Below are 19,912 nucleotides of genomic sequence, written 5' to 3'. Positions count from 1 at the left end.
TGGATTATAAGAGTTCATATTGTTTATTTAATTTTTTCAACTCTATCAAAAAACGTGTGATTGAAAAATTAATTATATGAATTTATATCTATATCTATATATATATCTATATACAGGGTGACCCAATTTAAACGGGCACCGCTCATAACTCGTCAGGGACAGCCACAATCGAAAAAATGGTAGAGACCAAAGTTGTAGGATATCGAAGGGGCAACCCGATGGTGACCTTGGATTTGACCTTGAACGCGTTTTTCAAGGTCATTTGAAGGTCAACTTTGGATTTTTAAATAGGAACCCCATTCTTTTATTGCGGGAATGGAAAGAGCGGTAAATTTTACGTTCAGAATGGTATGTTCGGTTGCGGCACTGAAGGTCATCGCAAGGTCATGCAGCCAGAATGAAACCCCGCCTACGTAATTCCTCTAGCAACGCCAAATTAAAAAAATTGGTAGAGACCAAAGTTGTAGGATAGGGGGGGGGGGGGGGAGAATTGTGACCTCGAATTTGAGCCAGTCCTACAAGGTCATTTCAAGGTCAAATTATTTTTTTTCAAACAGCACCCACTTTTTCGACTCCGGATCCTGAAAGCGTGTAAAATGTTGCACTTTAAACGAAGTAGTAAATTTAAAATAGAAGAAAAGATTTTAATCATTTAGCGTACCATCTTTGAGGTCCTCGCCTCTCTCGCTGTTCAATTCTCTGGATCGTACTTCGAGATGGATGATGATTTCTGTTTGGGAAACGCCTCCGATATAATTGTGCTGCTGCATTATAATTTCTTCGACACTCTCCCAAAATCAATAAAATATCAACAATTTCGCTTCGACTATAGTCCGGCATATTTACTTAGATTATAAATATTACAAAAATAAAAAAAATGACTCAAATCACATATTTTCAATTATTAAATTAGTATTTCAAGTCGATAAATATCTAAGTAAATTTAAAAATTCTACTGCATTACTAGAACTTAGACTGTTTTCTGCAAAAAATAATAAATAAAAAACTACTTAAACAATTATTTAATTGCAAATAGTAATTATTAATTTTTTATTATAAAATAATTTATTGATTAGGAAGCTTTTATGAAATAGATAATAAATAAATATTTTGTAATTCCAAAAGTGTTAAAAGTAAATTTTAATAGATAACTTATAAAATAGTTAAAATTGTATTTTAGTAAAAGATTTATTTTAACTTATTAAATTTTATGAAGTGAAATCAAACTTATACATACATTTAAAATATGGGTAATTAATCGGAATATTTAGCTCTTAAACAATATTTTCTAGAATAATCGCTATGACTTGAAATTATATCAAACATTTTTTAATTTTAAGTAAATTGATTCTTCAAGAAATACCTTCATTACGTATTGCAGAACTTTTTTTATACAAGACATTAATACAAAAATTTTAATAGAAAATGTATATTCGTATTATTTTTAATATTAAATGAAATGATGTAAAAAGTACAATCTTCATTTGTTAACAATAATAAATATTCTGTTACGTTAGATAAAAATTTTTTTACATTAACATAACTTTAGATGCAATATTTTATATTAATATGTATGTTATTAATTAATTATTATCGTGTTAAATACAATATTTTACAGCTTACATATTGTACAAGTTTAAATAATGAACATACATTTTTTAGTGTTGTTGGTTGTTTATTATTACTTATCTAATAGAAAAGTGCAAAAAATTTAAGTACCTACCAATTTCTGCTGCAAAAATATTTCTAATAGAATTAAAATATTTATACAGTGGAATTATCACTAAATAATTATATTAACTGTTGCCAGTAATTGTATGTATAATCTGTGTGACGACATGGTATGTATTACAAACTTTATAATTCTGCTTATACATATGTATTTTCAACATGCGTGTTTACATGTATGTGTGTATAGCATATGTATACAAACATACGTATGTATGTATAGCTATGTATACTTAAAACAATAATAATTTATGAATAAATTAAATGGAAAAACAACAACGTTATTTAAAAAAACATAATGCAATTTATTTCTGATTCAAATAATAAATGTGTGTAAAATAAATATAAAAACTTTTTTACTTTATACTTCGATGTTTTACTTTTTCTTTTTCTGTATCGATGGCTTTTTATTGTAAAATTCTATTCATATTTTGGCATTACGGTTTATCAATTTATGATTTTTTAAAAATAAAACATTTAATATTTTTTTTACGTTTTTATCAAACTTTGACGTTTTTCTACAATACTTCGATGTTTTACTTAATCTTTTTCTGTATCGATGATTGGCTTTTTAATAAAAATTTTCGTTAATATTTTTGGCGGAAGGCCGAGTGTGAGACTCTTTCGACAATTTTCGGAGGCTATTTTTATTTTTGCAAATCGAAAGTTCGGGCGGCAGGTACGGCGCGGGGCCGGGGCGCCTGCTTGAAAATCATTCGTGAGTTAAGCGTCGTAGGGGAAGGTTCGACGGAGTCGCGGTGGCAAGACTGAGCGCGGGACTTATTTTAAAAGGCTTATTTCGGGAGCCATTTTTATTTTTCGCACATCAGGAGTTCGGGTAGGTAGGTGGCGACCACCTAGAGGAGTCATTCGCAAGTTAACCGTCGGAAGGGATCATTCGGGGAATAGCGAGACTTATGTTTGGACGCTAGCGAGGGCTCATTTGCGTCTTGGCCGCTGGACAGAGAACATCTAAGAAGGGATTTCATCTCGGATACAAAGTAAAAGTAAAGTTTGAAAAAAAAATAATTTGACCTTGAAATGACCTTGTAGGACTGGCTCAAATTCGAGGTCACAATTCTCCCCCCCCCCCCCCTATACAACAACTTTTGTCTCTACCACTTTTTTTTAATTTGGCGTTGCTAGAGGAATTACGTAGGCGGGGTTTCATTCTGGCTGCAGGACATTGAGATGACCTTCAGTGCCGCAACCGAACATACCATTCTGAACGTAAAATTTACCGCTCTTTCCATTCCCGCAATAAAAGAATGGGGTTCCTATTTAAAAATCCAAAGTTGACCTTCAAATGACCTTGAAAAACGCGTTCAAGGTCAAATCCGAGGTCACCATCGGGTTGTCCCCTCGATATCCTACAACTTTGGTCTCTACCAATTTTTTTAATTTGGCGTTGCTAGAGGAATTACGTAGGCGGGGTTTCATTCTGGCTGCATGACCTTGCGATGACCTTCAGTGCCGCAACCGAACATACCATTCTGAACGTAAAATTTACCGCTCTTTCCATTCCCGCAATAAAAGAATGGGGTTCCTATTTAAAAAACCAAAGTTGACCTTCAAATGACCTTGAAAAACGCGTTCAAAGTCAAATCCAAGGTCACCATCGGGTTGCCCCTTCGATATCCTACAACTTTGGTCTCTACCATTTTTTCGATTGTGGCTGTCCCTGACGAGTTATGAGCGGTGCCCGTTTAAATTGGGTCACCCTGTATATCTATATATATATATATATATATATATGTATATATATATATATATATATATATATATATATATATATATATATATATATATATATATATATATATATATATATATATATATGAATATTTAATCTGTTCGTTGTTATTAAAATAACAAATATTTTGTAGCTCTACAGTTGTATAAGATAACAAAATTAAAATGTGATATAACTAGAAATAATAAGGTTACTTTAGAATTTTATAATGAGAATACTAATAAGAGTAACTACTTTATTATTTTTGTAATCAGTGTTGAGATATAAGGTGATTCGTTGATAAACAAAATCATACAATTGAAAATAATTACTTTCATTTTGTATATTAGCACTAATGATATTATAAAATTTGAATACGAGTGTACATAAGCACACAAAAAATCTTGCTTCTGAAATTTTATAACACGGATACAATCTATTTTTTTCACGAAAAAATGTATTCATCCAATAAATTTCTGTTCTTATTTGTGCTTACTCATTAAGAATAATGAATAATATTTATCTTATTTCTTTAACGCGTTCTGAGTAATCATTTACTTTTTGATCTAAACATCTATTAGAAATGTTAAATATCATCGTTTCATTCTTAATGTCTATTAAATTAGCATTAAAAAAAACGAAAACTGCGAATATTTTTTCAGTGGTTTTAAATTTTTGTAACCATATATTTTAATTTTATCCTTTCAGGTAGTTCACCGGAATATATATTTTTTAAGGATATCGCTCATACTTTGGTCACATGTTCAATTAAGTGTCCTCTACGACGTGGTATTTTTTACCCCTTAAGCGACATTATTTTTAGAGATATTGAACCTTGAAATTTTGTATTTTAACATGGGAAGTCTATACCGAGTCCAAATTTTGAGGATGTTTAGTTGAATTGCGAAGCGAGTTTTCTTAGAATATTTAAAAAAAACTAGCTTATGGTGTAAAATAGCAATACAAATCATGGAAAAAAAGTTGGATAAAGCAAACGAGGCTTTTTTTTAAGATACAACAATTCAAAGTTTTCATCCCATGATATCAGTATATCTTTTTATTTTTCAGAAATTTCTTTCATTAGGTCTGAGGGGGCATGTTTAAGGTACATTTTAAGCCCGGGTAGAGTAAAAAAGACGATCCAGATCTTTTACGAAGCCGTGGCAAGTGACTAAAAACACTTATTTATATAGTAAAATGTCATTAATTTTGGTCAGTAATTTTGTATAATATATGTATGATATTTTTTGGTAGAAACAGTGTATATTGTAAATATTTTTAGTATATATTTTTTGTTTTTTAATTTACGTGAAAAGAAAAATTTGTTTTGGACGAATATTTTGTATTTTTTTTTCAGGATTTTGCAGGACTGTTCGTCATGCACGTCCTGAATTAAGTTAGAATCACTTTGCAAAAACAATAAAACCGTACGTTAAAAAAAAGCACGTAAAAGAGCCCCACCTCTAACGATGCGTGCTAGCACCCATTCCAGCTAGAACACTATTAAATCCTGCAAAATTGAATACTTATAAGTCGTCTTGAATGGCTGGTTATCAACTCGTGCGCAGAAACGACTGCTTTTTAAGCTAGCGTTCGAGATATTTGGTTTTCGCGCCTTAAAATTGATTCTTATTTTTCAAACGATTAACGAAGTAGCTGGTTTTTAAAAGCATTTTGTAAACTTGCTGGCTTCCGAAATCTACACTGGACTATTCACTGCTTCTGACACATAGAGGACGATTTATGTATGTGTGTGTATGTCGATGATCGAGATGTGTGTTAATGTGTGTGTGTTTGTGCCTGTGTAACTTACTAAAATTTACTGGCTTTCACCTATATTTGGAAAAATGAATTTATTTGGGTCAGAGCAGTTAAATGTCGAATAAGAACTTGAAAAAAATACTTCATAAACAATATTTATATAGATTATAGTTACCATACAAGTCTTCGATTTTTCTCCAATAAAACTGTCCCTCAGTACTTGTGTCAATTTACTTGCCCGAAAAGGTAAATGCGTGCCTTTTCGACCAAGAGCTCTTATGCATTCTTTAAGTGCTAAAAGAGATTTATTGATTTCAGCGCCTTCCATACCTATAATTTTATGAAATAAGTTTTAAAAGTAATAAATAGCTTTTTATATGATATATATAAACTGTTAATATTGTATTATAAAAGTTTTTGTTTTACATTTTTAAAGGATTTGATTTAGTGTTTGCTCCATGGATAAGGCTATAAATTAGCTCTGCAATAAGGCTTATAATAAGATTTAAGTGACATAATTTCTGTTCACTAATTTTTTTTGTACCTATCTATATCAGGTATCTAGTCAGGTATCTAGTTTAAACGAGACCCAAGACTTTCTTCCTTCTTTCTTTATGCTATAAATAGCCATTAAAACATAAAACATAAAACGAAAAACACAAAAGCAATTGTTTAGGTCCAACTCCAATTTCCGGTATCATGATTATAGTAATGCATTAGGCGCAATAATTTCAACGCTGCATAATGCAGACACTAATGCTGGATCAATTCCAGCCTCTCTCTTTGACACGGTTTATACGGGGCCTAAATTTGCGAACTTTATATAATGTGAGGTTAAACGAGAGAATTATACAAGTAAATTATTAAGTCAATATCCCAGAAATTAGCAGTAGCACGCTTTAAAAATCCGATTAGGCTTGACGTCTTTGAACAGAGATGATCAATGTGGCGTTCAAAAGAAAGGCTGGAATTGAACCACACATTAACATCATGAATTACGGAAATTCTCTGCACAGCGTCCCCTTCCATGGCATAATCAACAACGAACTCCGACATCTACTGATAGAGATGATGAAGCACTTCAAAAGGTTTCCATCCACATACATAAGAATTTTCACGAATTTAAGATTTAGAATTAACATAGATAGGATCAGACAAACTGTCACTAACCCTAACCAGAAAGCAGCGTTCAGTGAGATATTATGCCAGCCAGCATAGCATACAATCTTGCACTCCCATGCGAGAGAGTTTAGAGAGTAGCAGGTTGTGTCTCATAGTATCAAAAGCCTTGAAGAAATTGGTGTAGATAGCGTCCACCAGATTTGAAGACTCCAATGCTACCGACAGATAATCGTTGAAGATTAATAAGTTGGTAAGTATGGAACGACCAGTTAAAAAACCATGCTGCTCTTTGGCTAAGCCGGCCAGCAGAAAATCACTCAAGACGTTAGTCACAATGGCATTAAAGAGCTTTAACAAAGTGCTTAATACTGATATAGGCCGATGATTACGTACATCATGTCTGTCGCCTTTTTTGAATATAAGTAAAACATGCGAGAAACGCCAAGGCTCTGGAAAATGACCCTAAACGAGCAAGCTGTTTAATTAATGTAATATAAGAGTTTCTAGTCGACTCCAACAACGTTTTAAGAACTAAGGAGACAGAGTTTCCGGATTAGCGTTAGTATTATTCGTCAACCCCACGACAACTCTTCGAACAAGCTCCGGATCAACGAGCCTAGGTAAAAACTTAGAATAGTTACTACCATGTGTATTGTATATAGATTTATTAATAATTATATAATCTGCATTAACAAAGTTTCTTTTCCTAAATGGTATATTAGTCATAGTCATAGTCATACTGTACGGAGGTGAACTGCGGCAGCCCCTGCACGGGGACGTGCCGGTCAATCACTCAGGAGAAGCCCATTATGCTGTGCCTCCTATACCATAAGGAATTACTTTATAAACCCTTGTTTATAGCTTCGGCAACTCGGTAAATTGATGTCAAGCTTTTTAACCTTAGCTCCTCTAACCCCAACATGGGAACCCCCCATACCCTGTCTTGTCCCTGCGAAAACTGGTGCATTCACACAGCAGGTGGGAGGTGGTCTCTGTTTCATGCTTGCACCACCTGCAGCTCCCGGAGTCCTTCAGTCTCAGGTTCCACAGGTGGTATCCTATCCTCCAATGTCCCGTCAGCCAGCCAACGGCCAGCCTCAACCTATTCCTGCTTAGACCCCTAATGGTCCGGTAGGTAGGCTGCTGCCCATCAGAGCCCTAGCCTGTCTTTGCCCATTGGCATTGGTCTATTTGTCGCTCAGGTGCGAGTTGAGCCAGTCTTTAATTGCTCTATTAACCTTGCAGGTTGGGACTGCAACTGCGCACCTTCTTGCTCGAATGCCGTCCACGCCCCTACCCGCTAACCTGTCCGCCTTTTTGTTACCCACCACTCCGGAGTGTCCCAGTACCCACACCAGTCTAACTGCGTTGTGTTCCGTCAGTGATTCCAGCGCCTGTCTGCACCTTAGTACCTCTTTTGAGGTAATACTGATACTGTCTAGAGCCATGAGAGCTGCCCTGCTATCCGGATTTATCACAAGATTTATCAAGTGATATTGCGAGTGATTTTTCAAGTAATTTATCCAGCGATATATCACGTTTGGCGCTATTTATCACTAGATAAATCACTCGATAAATCACTCATCAAATTTCTGTATTTAACGTAATTAACAGAAATTATTGTTATTAAACGTTTATTTACTGAAAATCTAAAGAATATTAAACAAAAAAATATATCAAAATTTTTCCCTGGTCTTGAACCTGGATCATCAGCGTAGCAGTCGTCCATCCTACTATCTAAGCTACTTTCGCTTATACAGGACTTCAGTTTAAATTTTATTTGTATACTATTATACGCAGGCAAATTATTTATTTTTAGAATTATTCTGATTCGAGTATATAAATCATAATGTAGTGACAATTACACGCAATCCTTGCACTAATACTATATAAGATTAACTGATAAGCTATGGAAACTGTCTTATTATTTTGTTATGGGCATGCAGATTATGTATGAAATTAAGTAACTAATTATTCATATCTTTACGCTTTTCATGCAAGGTATACCAAAATAACTATAAAAAATAATCAAATGCTTGAAACGGTCCGCGAAGGGTTAGTACGCGACCCAAGGTTAGTAATTAGGAGGCAAACACACTCGAAGAAAGATGATTGACTTAGATCTGTTGTAATATACTAAGTATTATAATCTTGATTAATATACCAAAACGGTACTCGTCGCGCCATCTATTGGCTGTCAATGATTTCGTACGTACGAGCTCACGCGAGAGCAAGCGTACCGCGCATGCCTCACGACTATACTCTAAACACTGACGATGCTGTATACTCTATTCTCTCTCTCTTGCCTGTTAGACTCCGAGTAGAGCGGACATACTGCCGACTATGGCTGTTGCCATGCATCAACAAACTTAGTATTGCGACGCTGTGCCTCCCAACACAGGTGCGCAACACCTAGAGCCTCGCATGCACTAGGATTTTTCTAAACGTAGGATTTGACCGCGATCATCACGTTTGGGAGAACGCTAGGGAGAGGGGAAAATGATCACACACAATGGTTAAGTTTTATTGCACATGTATTTCGCCCAGCCCTTCCCTACAATACGGTGGCTGTAGTGCCTCCCGCGCACAGTTTAGCCACGCAGGGCTTACACTGGGACGCTTAAACACGAGCCACGCTCGTGCAGCAGACGGCGGGCCACAGGCCCAGGTCCAGTCCGCTGACGGCTGACTCTCTCTCTCTCTCTCTCTCTCTCTCTCTCTCTCTCTCTCTTTCTCTCTCGCGCGCGGGCTATGCCTCCCGCTTGTGGCAAGCCCGACCTGCTGCAGCCGCGCAGCTATAGGGTTTTCTCTTGCGCTGTCTCTATCTCACGCACACGCGTCTCCTCGCACTGTTCTCTCTCTCTCTCTCTCTCTCTCTCTCTCTCTCTCTCTCTCTCTCTCTCTCTCTCTCGCGTGCGCTGGCCAGACGCCTCGCGCAGAAGACGTCTTGGGGTGCGCCCGCACTGCACATCAACACCCTGGTCTCTCGAGTTCTCTCTCTCTCTCTCTCTCTCTAGTGTGCCCGCACCACACTCGTCTCACTCTCGGATCTCTCTCTCTCTATCTCTTTCTCTCTCTCTCTCTTTCTCTCTCTCTCTCTCTCTCTCTCTCTCTCTCTCTAATACTTTCTTACTCGCTCTCTCCCTGGTGGACGTCCGTCGGTGCTCCCGCCGGCGCCTCCCTGACTCTCGTGGACCTGGTGACGGCTAGCTTCCTCGGCTCTCCCACGCCAAGGCTGCTGGTTGCTCTGGTCCTCCGGACAATGATGGCGGACTGGCTAGCTTCCTTCCTCTCGTGCGGATGGTTGCTGGCTCGTCCGGGTGTCGGCACTTGCTCGTGCCAACGCGCTGCACCTATGACTCTCTCACACTCTCGCACACTCGCACAACCTCGGGAGACTCTCCCGATTCTCCTCGTAACAGAGGAGGCCACGTATCTCTCTCGCACGTCGACGTACTCCGTCGACACTTGCTCGTGCCAACGCGCTGCACCTATGACTCTCTCACACTCGCACAACCTCGGGAGACTCTCCCGATTCTCCTCGTAACAGAGGAGGCCACGTATCTCTCTCGCACGTCGACGTACTCCGTCGACAGTCGTGAGAGAACTCCCCGAGTTCCCGCTCGTTCTCGCGCTCACTCTCCACTCGCGCTCGTCGGGCCCGCGCATCTTCCTCGCGCCTGATTGGCTGGCAGTCCGCGCGGATAGCGAGTCGCACATCGGCGCCCACTGATTGGCGCGCGACATGCGGAGGACCAATCAGCGCGCGCGCCGTCGAGGCTCACTCTCGCACCAACGATGCTCACTCTTGCGCTAACGTGGACGGTTAGCCGGCCCGTTCCTCGAACTCGAGGTCAGGCTGGCACTGACAACAACAATCCAACTCGCTTGTTTCTTCCGCGCACTCAGAGCTTGGCCGCATCGAACGAGATTCCTCGTATCGACGCGGCTGCGACGTTTGCAACGTCGCAGTATTATTCATTAATATCAACCTCAGTATTCTCAATTTATCCACGCTTATCAACAAGATCTACTCAGCATATGTCAGTTAAGTATACATAAGCCTTTCCTATCATCTAAAGTGGAAGAGCCACTAAAGGAGAATTGCTCGTGTGATGCAGGAGCTAAGTAGGGGATATACACCAGATAGATCCACCTAAGAGCAGAAAGAGTGGATGATAATATTCAATAAATGGGTTAAGCTATAGCCATATTATATTCATGAATGATAATCGTTTTTTCTCTTAATTTGTATTCACATACGATGCTGGATCTCTGAAGCTATAGGAGGAGAAAGTAGACTGCACACATACTTTTTGAGAGCCTGGAGCTCATAGACTACTGGGTATGGAGGAGACCGGAGCTGTCTGTCTCCTGTGCTATATGCTCGCAAGTAATCTACTAGCGCTTAGGTAGACTATTTACATTATGACTACTACCGCCACTCAGTCGTGCGACGGGGTAACCGTCTGTGTAGAAAAGTCCTCTCTCTCTTTTCCCCATGTTGCTCTCTATCCGAACTGCCCATGAGTTGATACTCATAATTATTGGTATGCATTTTAGATAGAAAAGAGCCGAGAAACAGCCGAGTAGCCGTAAGCCCGCACGGGAGAGAGAGAGAGAGAGATACCAGCCGTAGTCGCCGCCGGGAGGGGGAAAACCTCGCGCCAGGCCGAGGCAGCACATACTATACTGTTACTTGTATGTGTGAAGCATTGAGAGTGTGTGGAAAGAATATTCACCAATGTAACTTAACGAATTAATTATTGTAACTTATGGCATGAGAGTTGGTATGCTATAGAGTGAAAACTCAACGATCGCACGAGAAAGTGTATGTAAAATGTCAAAATAATAGCACTGAGCCATTGACTATGTAGTGCGCATGTGCGAGAAACTATGCGAGGCTTCACGTCGCGAGTCGGCGAGAAGACTCGCGCACTTGGATTGCGGACTCAGCCCAAAAAGCACGCTAGCTTTGGGGCTCACAAAAAGGTAGAGTTGTATGCGGTATGATAGAGACTTGTATTTCCGCAGTAGCCCAACAAGCAGTCCTCCGGGATTTTCGTAGTAATTTGAAAGGTCGTGATATAAGTTTAGTTTTTGCGTTGTGAGTACGAGAGAGAAGGACGAAAGAAAGTGTGGTTCAGCCTGCAAGCCGGAAGGTAGTACTTTGTACTAAATTACCACAATCCTTGTGATATTTTGTCTACTTAAGAAATAAAGTCGGAAGTCGTGAAAGTCGGAGTTTCTGCCCGTTGTAGTTAGCTGATCAGCCGAGATTAACATTACCGGAATTATGAGAGTGTTATGAGAAAAGCAAGCTTAGCGAGTAGTGCTTAATTATTGCCATTGAGTTACGTTCCCGAATAATATTGACAGTCGAGATTACCGCCGGAGTTATTTCATTAAAAGTCGTAAAGTGTTATCAAAACGAGGGATTTGTACTTATTTTTCCTTATTTTTCCCACGACCGAATCTCCTCAGAGTACAAGAGTGCTCTAGTAGCCGCGGCAAAGCGGTTGAGAAGGTAAAGTAGTCCGACCTGGCGCCCCTTTTTCCTTCGTATAAATACGGTCGGACGTGAGTCATTATTAATTAATTAACGTAAAATCTACCTCGTTACAGTCGGTAACTTGCCTTCGCCGGCAAATTATCTGTTCCTGCTCTCCTATCTCCCAGGTGGAGCCTGCTGTTTCAATGTCCCTCAATAAAAAATTTTTTAGACGGTGCTGTGATGAGCAGAAGGAAAAAAGGAAGGTATGCAAGAGGGCAGCAACAGAGAACAAAGTACATGTTACAATAAAAAAAATATCACAAACGGAACAAAAAATAGGCGTCATTGCCCTCGTAAAAAAAAAAAAAAAAAAAAAAAACAGTCAAAACTAATATGTGAATTCTGTAATGCCAAACATTTCAAATTTGAAATATTATGTTAAAAGTTTTCTAATTGTTGCAATAGAGGTAACGTATTATCTGACAATATCACTTGTCCTCAACGTTTAAAAGAATTATATTCAGGAAATACTGACGAAAGTTAACACTTTTTAAATAATACTAGGGGAATACCACCGCCCCCCCCCCTTACTCGCTTAGTAATTTACTTTCGCCCCTCGGTAAAAAACACACTCGCCTCAAGATATATGTATATATGTGTGTTTGGGTATGCTTATATATACATATACACACAAAAACACTAAAAAGGCCTTTCGCCCAGGTTTAAAAAACTCGACTTTCGATTCACTTTTTCGTTGGCGAAAAGCGCGTTTTCGATGCACGTGTTATGAAAAATACTTATTTCCCCGCTTGAGGAGTAGCGGGGAGAAAATTATTCTCTCCTCTCGGTTAATACCCGTTTTTCAAATATCTCAAATTTTTTAAATATTTCTAAAGGCTATAGCCGGGTTACTATGGTGAAATGGCCCCCTTGGAAAATGTATATATGTTATATACCATTCGATGGGGGATAAAAAAAAACTCCCATAGCCAAATTTTTAGCTCTCTGCCTAGTGCGCATGCGCAGTAACGTCGATAAACGTGTTTTTTTGATTTTATTTTTTTCTGAAGTCCCTATAGGATAAAAATTTTTTTAAAAATTCACATTGGTGTATTTTTATGTCATGAATAACTGCAATTTTTTTGGGATTACATAACCTCAAATATTGGATCTAAAAAAATTATTAAAGTTTTCAATCGATATTTTGACCCCCTTGTTTTTGAGGTGCAACTTTTTAAGTAGACTTTTTTTGTGTACTTTTTCCCGTTCTTTACGATGGCACTAACGTTTTTTCCTTAAAAATGGTGGCACAACTCGATTTGAGCCAAAAACTGATTTTTTTTGCCATTTTTTCACGTTTTTAGCTGGTTATGTTACAATTTAGTTACTAAAGTGACTCCTTTTGAGTAGTTTTGCATATCTTCCCATGAAAACATAATCAAATGAAATATTTTGTTCGCTCCAAGCCGTATTTTTTATATTATCTTACGTTTTCAATGATGGTCTTATCAGAATTGTGATATCACCTTATTATAAAACTGATGGCTAATGTTATGTTCTTTTTAAACGTTCTGTGATTGGTCGAAAGTATTGTCTCTGTCGCACTTTTTTGTTTATTGTTTATTTTTATTTATAATAAAAGGTTATGCTTGGCCGCGCGGTTGACGCGGCGGCTGCAATGCAGACGATCTGCGTAGTGAATGGTCAATCATAAAATTAAGAATTATCAGGAGCATAAACAAATAAAGTATTTTGATTTCTTAATTAATTAAACGATGCGCAAACCAATGGCCAACATTGTTTTTTTCAAAACTAAGTTTTTTTTCTTACAATTGTCTATATAAGGGAGAAAGTACAATACGTCCCGTCCCGTCCCGTACCGACCCCGGGACATACCGTCTGAAATAAGTCACTTTTATATTATTGGCTAATTCTGTTCGATAACCCAATCGACGGTACAGAATTAGCCAATCCCGTAAAAACAGCTTATTTCAGACGGTATGTCCCGAGGTCGGTACGGGACGACGGACTCAATTGTACTTTCTCCATAATATACTAATACAAGTGAATGGTGAAAACGCTGTTAGTATAAGTTTATAACTTTTAAAGTAAATTAAAATCTAGCAAATAAAAATTGTTTCGATTTTTCTTTTTACTATTTCGGCTTTTGACTGATAATTGATAGCAATACTAGAAAAAATAATAAAGTAGTTAAGTATTTATTTTCAAATACATTGGAGTTAGTTGGAACCGAAGGCTGACGCGGCTACTTTAAATCTTTCTGCTGTTTACTTCAAAACTAACAATCTTGTATATTTAAAGTGAGTACTATATATTTTACATATCTTTTAAAAAAATGAAGATTTAACAAAGTTTTTCAAAAGTTTTGACATCACAGATTATATGCTTTGATATTAGGGTTATATGTATTTCTAATACATATTACACAATAAATTAATATTTTGTTAAATAACTTCTTTAAAATCAAAACCTATTATTAATATCTAAAATGTTATTTTTATGCCGACACTTTGAGTTTTGAAAAAAATACTGTAACCAACCTACTGATAAATAAAAAATCTCCCATGTATTTATAATAAATACACTTGTATTTTACCGGTATATGCAGAGTAAGACTTATTAATGGGTAGAAAAATAAAATTTTTATTATAAATTCTGTAGTATTAAGAGTAATTGTATCAAAAATAATGACAGATAATATAGTAATATAATAATATGATATAATAATATAATAATATGATATAATAATATAATAATATAATATAATATAATAATGTAATAATAATAACAGATAATTATTAGACCTTTTTATACGCTAAATAAGAAAAACATGTTGTGTACGTTATTAAATTCTTGCATAAAATCAAGAGTTGCATGTTTTGATGTAATGCGGTATATTAATTATACAAGTATGATTAAATTGATAAAATATAGAAAGTCTTGAACAATAATTAATTTGTTTATGTATAAAATACTGTCAAATTAATAAAAAATGCACATAAATATCTGCATATGACTATATATGATGTGATTTTTACTATAGTTAATTATTATGAGATGAGAAAAAATATTTGGTTTTACATAAAAACAATACATGAGAAATAATAAAAATGAAAAATAGAACTAATAGGATGCGAACTTATTAATTGTCAATTAACTTTTAAGCTAAAAAAATGTAAAATGAATAAAGTAAACACAAGCTAACCTATGCTTTAAACACATACGTATATGAAACATCATTAAAAACAACATTATTTATTTATTTTAAAATACACTATTATTCATGTCTAGATACAAGAACATATTTTTACAAAAAAACAAATTGAATATAATAATTTCATAGGTTTGTTGATTTTATAAAATCACTAGGTGCAAGCACTTCAATACAGTTTTTATGACAAAAAAAAATTATTTGCTTAAAAAACTTATAAATGAAATACAACTTATTTCACTTTTACTAGGCAATATTATTTTTTTACTTTTCATGTAAAGCTACTGAGAAAACTGGATTATACAAGAACTTAGATTATAATATTTTTGTAATATTTATTATTCATTCTAGTTTTTAATTTAAAAAAAGGCAAACAATTTTTTTAGATTTTTAAAAACTAACTAACAGCATTTTTAAATGTATTGTAAAATATTTATATTTTATTATTTCAGAAGTGATCTTCTTGTCTAATGGTTAAATAAATATGGCATCTAATAGTAATGAAGAGTCAGATAACATCAGGAAACGCGATGATCGAAGATGTGCCATGTGTAATATTTATATTAGAAAATCAATTGGTCGAGAAAAGGAAATCGAATCTGAAGTTGAAATCGAATATGCTAAACAATTATCAAATAAAGATATTTACATCCATGATGTAATTTGTGATTCATGTAGAAAGCGATTAGCCAAATACATATCAAGCTCTAAACCTAAAAAGGTTAATGTTCCAGCAACTGCTTCGTCTCAAGATTCAAATGTTTCTGAATCATTTTCTCAGCTAACTGTCACTTCATCATCTCAGGAAAGTACACAATCATCTGTATACACAATAAAGGAACAAAAAGTACGAGCAACCACGGAATTACTTATTCAAAGGACGATTGCGACACATAAATATTGCTTTGTTTGTGGGTACCAAAAACAGACTAATAATATATTAGTTCCTTTAGAGGCCCGAATTCAAGTTTATAGTAAAATGAATGTTTTTATTCCACATGGCAATAGATGCTGTTGCACACATTTAATTAAAAAAAGATTTTATGAAGATTAACTAAATAAAATTAATATTTGACATTGAAAGCGAACAACAAGTATCTCGTTTTTGTCAATCAGTATTATTATCTTTCGAAAAAGATTTACTACCAAAACACTTTGGATTAGAAAATGTAGACAGAAATGAATTGATTGAAAATCAAACTTCTAATATGGCAAAGAAATTACATCCTGGTAAACAACTTATTTTGATTGCTGATGGTACTTATATAAGGCATGAAAAAAGCTCTAATAACGAGTACCAAAGAAAATCTTATTCAGGCCAAAAAAAAGTTCCTCTGACTAAACCATTTACTATATGTACTACTAATGGTTATGTTGTTGACCAGTTAGGTCCATATCTTGCAAATAAAAATGATGCTACAATACTGATTGAAATATTGGAAGAGAAGCAGAATAGTTTACAGAAACTTCTTCGCCAAGGGGACATTTTTATACTGGATAGAGGTTTCAGGGACATTAAACAAAAATTAGAAAATATGGGTTATATTGTTTTGATGCTTGCACTCAAAGGTTCAAAATCTCAACTTTCTACGCAAGAATCAAATGAAACAAGATTCACGACAAAACTGCGATGGGTTGTTGAAGCAGTGCACGGAGTTCAAAAGAAAAAATATAGGTTATTAGATCACAAACTTGATAATAAAATGGTGAAAAATACTGGATCTTATTGTAAAATTTCTTGCTACTTAAATAACTTGTTTGGCAAACGCCTAGATTCTGATGAAGACATGCAAGATGAAATATTTAGTGCTATGCAATCTAGAAAAAATGTTGAAAATACATTAGCAGTTTTAGTAGCAGACAAAAGATGGAGTCGTCGGAAACTACCATTTAAAATAATAACTTCGGATGATTTACCAGACTTTCCTGAATTAACAATAAAAGATTTGAAAATTCTGTTTACAGGAACATATCAGCTTAAACAGACAATATCTTACTTAGCGGAAATGCTTGACGCAGATAATAATTTGAAGATTGGATATTCAAAAGAGACTAACAATATTCTCAAACTTGAAGTTCAATCCAGGCATATTAACAGAAAACAATACAAATGTTTCGTTGAGTATAAACCAAATGGTATTGGTTATTCTAGCATCTTAAGACACTGTTGTGATTGTGCTAACGGTAACCGTACTATAGGATGTTGTGCGCATATTGCTGCCATAATCTATTATCTTTCACATGGAAGATATTTATCAAAAATCATACGACCAGCTGAAATTCTGTCTAAAATGTTTCTTAATGATCAAATTGAAGTGTGTATTGATGAAGATAGTGACAATGATGAGTGAATCATTTTTTCTATTGTGAACATTCGTTATTTTTAAAAAGCTACTTGTATACGTTCCATAATTTATTTTAAATAGCCTATGAAGATAATAAATTATACTTTGTACGAATTGAACATACTTAACTTCAATTCCTTTTTACCTGATAATTATTACTGTCAATAGATTTTGAATAATCAATTAAGTAGAGGCAGATAAGCCAAATATGGCCTTTTTAAGACCACAAGACGCCAAAAGTACCCTCAAACGATCGATTTCAAGGCTATGTTTAGCTAAAAACAGGCTTTTTTGCGTGAAAACCCTTGCATTATGACATTTTTAGGTTAGTTTTGGGTTACATGGTACCAAAAATGGCCTTTTTCGGCGTTAAATCACTCAAATGAGGGCATTTTTAGGTTAAAGAGAAAAGCAGACACTGACAGCGGCGATATTCTTTTTATATATAGAGAGAAACCCTTTATTACCTCAAATTCTGATAAGACCATCATTGAAAACGTAAGATAATATAAAAAATACGGCTTGGAGCGAACAAAATATTTCATTTGATTATGTTTTCATGGGAAGATATGCAAAACTACTCAAAAGGAGTCACTTTAGTAACTAAATTGTAACATAACCAGCTAAAAACGTGAAAAAATGGCAAAAAAAATCAGTTTTTGGCTCAAATCGAGTTGTGCCACCATTTTTAAGGAAAAACGTTAGTGCCATCGTAAAGAACGGGAAAAAGTACACAAAAAAAGTCTACTTAAAAAGTTGCACCTCAAAAACAAGGGGGTCAAAATATCGATTGAAAACTTTAATAATTTTTTTAGATCCAATATTTGAGGTTATGTAATCCCAAAAAAATTGCAGTTATTCATGACATAAAAATACACCAATGTGAATTTTTAAAAAAATTTTTATCCTATAGGGACTTCAGAAAAAAATAAAATCAAAAAAACACGTTTATCGACGTTACTGCGCATGCGCACTAGGCAGAGAGCTAAAAATTTGGCTATGGGAGTTTTTTTTTATCCCTCATCGAATGGTATATAACATATATACATTTTCCAAGGGGGCCATTTCACCATAGTAACCCGGCTATAGCCTTTCTCAAATTTTTAAATTTTCAATTTTTTCCAATTCTTCATTTTTTTCTAATTGCTGAAATTTTTTAATTTTTTCAAATTTCTCGAACTTTCAAAATTTTTTGTGCACGACTTGAAATGCACAATCTCATATAACTTTCAAGCATAAAAAAGTCCCTTTCATGCCCTTGTTGGAAAAAACACGGTGTGTAACACGGGAATAAAAGCTATGTCAGACTCGGGTGAGGTTTTTAGCACTTGTCTAGGTCTCGGGCGCCTTCAGCGCCCTCTATACCGACTCGTACTAAACACCTCACCCACGCTTGACATAGCTTATTTTCTCCCCTTGTTGCTGTCAATGTACTATTTTGTTAATTCTGTAAATGAATTGCTAATTTAACTACACTATAAGAACGAGCACAAATTGGTAATTTTTCAATACGCCTTGCAGCTTCCATTGGCCCTACGTATCTACATTCCATGTATTTTGTTATTTCATCGTATATTGCTTTATCTTCACCTTTTTTACTCACTTTAATAAAAGCACGATCATGTCCTTTATATAAATATTTGTATAAATATTTATACAGAATAGATGCACAATATTCAACATTAACAATCAATTCTTCAGCGCCGTACGGCTCTGGGTTTCGACGCCATGGACCCCCAGTTCGATTGACCGGCGTAGGCCTTCTCGGTTGCATTTTCTATCTCTTTCCGCGGCGTACACCCCGCACTGCGTATGGCGAACTCCTCGAGTACCCACACTGCACGCGCACACACTCGTCTCCTTCTCTCTATCTCTCTCACGCAAGCGTTCTCGATGCCGCGTTCTAGCCTACTCCTCACTCGCGTTCCGCTTTCCCACAACCATTTACCGGGTCATCACCGTTGGTGGAATCTCTCCTCCGCGAAGCTCGGAAACCTCGCGTGTCTCACGGCAAGCTGGCTTCCCGCGACCGATCTCTCTCCCGTGCTCTCCCGCGGAAGGTAGGCCGTTGGCGTCCTTCCCGTCCCGTCTTCTTCAGCGCCTTCTTTATCCCCTTCGATCGCCGGTGACTGGGCCGTGGCGGTCCTCCTGCCAGCGCTTCCTCACTGCTCACCCTGGTCGCCGGGATGTACCTCGGGAAAGCCGTAAGGCTTCCCCAAGCTCTCGACACTATTCTCACGCTTGTTTCTCGCGCTCGCGAACCTCTGCGTTGCTCAATCCTTAACAAGGGCTCACGAGATACTGCCGGTCCGGCGCGCGCCAGTCGCGCTCGCTACCTCCGCTACTCCTCAGGCCGCAGCGAAGCCGCGCTCTGATTGGCGACCCGGGCCTCGCTATCTCTCCCTGATTGGCTGAGCCTCTCTCTCTCGCGACGTCGCTCGTCTCGACGCTTCGTGGAACGGTGCCGCGAGCTCACCAGGCCCGGGAATTCTCGGGAC

General features: G+C 36.5%; 1 protein-coding gene across 4 annotated transcripts in view; it reads right to left on the bottom strand.

The window, feature by feature from the left end:
• Positions 1-19,912, bottom strand: part of LOC103315959 (kinesin-like protein Klp10A) — a 435,695-nt gene that overhangs the window by 120,019 nt on the left and 295,764 nt on the right. For all 4 annotated transcript variants that reach the window (XM_031923908.2, XM_031923909.2, XM_032601480.1 and 1 more), the window contains one exon: positions 5,397-5,551. In XM_031923908.2, coding sequence (XP_031779768.1) covers positions 5,397-5,551 — 155 coding nt within the window. The remainder of the gene's footprint in view (positions 1-5,396; positions 5,552-19,912) is intronic.

The sequence above is a fragment of the Nasonia vitripennis genome (genome assembly GCF_009193385.2).
Source record: "Nasonia vitripennis strain AsymCx chromosome 2 unlocalized genomic scaffold, Nvit_psr_1.1 chr2_random0002, whole genome shotgun sequence".
NCBI lineage: Eukaryota > Metazoa > Arthropoda > Insecta > Hymenoptera > Pteromalidae > Nasonia > Nasonia vitripennis.
The sequence above is the reverse complement of the archived record's forward strand: the minus strand, read 5'-3'. Positions and strand labels throughout refer to the sequence as shown.